This window comes from Monopterus albus, unplaced genomic scaffold, assembly GCF_001952655.1.
Source record: "Monopterus albus unplaced genomic scaffold, M_albus_1.0 scaffold1612.1, whole genome shotgun sequence".
NCBI lineage: Eukaryota > Metazoa > Chordata > Actinopteri > Synbranchiformes > Synbranchidae > Monopterus > Monopterus albus.
Window position 1 is genome coordinate 1 of NW_018129488.1, and position 1597 is coordinate 1597.

Sequence of the window (1597 nt, forward strand, 5' to 3'; positions counted from 1 at the left end):
GGCCACACCTGGCGCTGGTTGGGTGGGGAAAAGAGGGCGGTGCCTTATACCGATGCTTATTTGTACTGATTGCTGGGGAAAAAAATTATAACCTACTAAAGATGTCACTGGTCCTGTGCGCTCACAATGGGAGCTCATATGTCATGGCTCACTTGACGAGAATTGACCTTATTTTTTTTATTTTAAGATGTGTCATCTTCTTGGAGCTGGGGGAGGAAAGGAGAACAATGATTAATACATGTGTGTTACAGTTAGCATATAGTGTACATTGAAGGCATAACTCACCTCCCGCTCACGTTTTTTTATTTCAAGGTCCAGTTTCCTAATTGTCCTCTTTTTTATTTCAGACTCCAGTGCAAGATTTTCCATCTTTTTTTTCTTGTACTGGATGTCTATATCTGCCAGTTCTATTTGGCGCCGGAGGTGGTTTCCATACAACCGTCTGATAGTTTGTGAGCTCTGTGTGAACACAATACAATTAGCGCAGAGGGAATTTGGCACAATGTAGTGTCTTTCCATTAATACGCACTATGTTGCCAGGCTGGCTTTCCCACTGTACAGCATCTGGGTCCTGTTACAGAAATGAGATTCTGTGAGGGCTCCAAATAATGACTCCTCACCATTGTAGACTGAGTAGTACTATCACAGGCTTGACATGATACCTCATGCCTTCTGGAATCCAGAGAGATGGTCTCCTCACCATCATCATCGCCATCATGTTCTGTTGCTGCTGCACTGGGGCCTTCACCCTATCACATTTAATCAAATTCATATTAAAGCTAGTAGACAAGACATGCCAGGCCTACAGTATGCCTTTGATGGAGTACTCACTGGATCAGCATTGTCTGGTGCTTGTGCTGGTGGCTCCAACAGGAACACAGTGCTGCCAGACACTGCAAGGCAATAGGCAAACCAAAGTCAGACAGTGCAAATGGATTCAATATGAATGTGGTTGTGTCCCATGTAGAGATGGAAGGACATACCTTGTATGAAGCGGGTGGCATCTTGGGAGGGACCTATGCTTGTCTCTTTCCCCCCAGGGATCCCCTCCAACACAGGCCTGCCTTTATTAAGCTCCAAGGCCATGTCCTCTGCTGGGGTGAGGTCAGCTTTTGGTGACCCACCACCCGTGCCTTGTTTGTGGGTATTCTTTTTCACTGCTAAAACATTACGGACAATGTGTGAGCAGGCACCTTCTGGGTACAATATAAGCTTGCGCATTGTTAAGTATTAGTCAGGGCCCTTACCATTCTGCAGAATGTTCTTGTATTTGATTTTGACTTGCTGCCATGTCCGTTTTGGCCCAGTCATGTTTAATCTACATCACACACACACACACACACACACACACACACACACACGCCACACACAAGAACATTCAATGGAGTCAGTGAGCAAGCGACCTTGGGTCCTTTGAAAGGCGCTATATAAATTAAAGAGATTATTATTATTATTATTAGCTCATCTATTTATTCAATTAAATTTTATTTCATTTATATAGCGCTTTTCACAATTGTTTCATTGTTTCAAAGCAGCTTTACATTAATAAAAGCAGAACACACTGAATAATCGGTGGACTACATAAGAAGCAGAGTAC

General features: G+C 43.5%; 1 protein-coding gene across 7 annotated transcripts; it reads right to left on the reverse strand.

Moving 5' to 3' along the window:
• Positions 1-6: 6 nt before the first annotated feature.
• Positions 7-1365, reverse strand: LOC109953845 (uncharacterized). Of its 7 annotated transcripts, none has more exons than XM_020589298.1 (7): positions 1248-1365; positions 984-1160; positions 832-893; positions 663-749; positions 530-571; positions 424-459; positions 7-223 (listed from the first exon to the last, which is right to left on the reverse strand). In XM_020589298.1, exons 1-7 carry the CDS (start codon positions 1309-1311, stop codon positions 149-151), a joined length of 543 nt encoding a protein of 180 aa, XP_020444954.1. In that variant the 5' UTR covers positions 1312-1365; the 3' UTR covers positions 7-148. The 7 variants fall into 7 exon arrangements, with proteins under 7 accessions (XP_020444954.1, XP_020444951.1, XP_020444957.1 ...); XM_020589295.1 differs by having other exon boundaries at positions 7-206; positions 286-459; XM_020589301.1 differs by lacking the exon at positions 424-459 and having other exon boundaries at positions 7-206.
• Between the last annotated feature and the right edge of the window lie 232 nt (positions 1366-1597).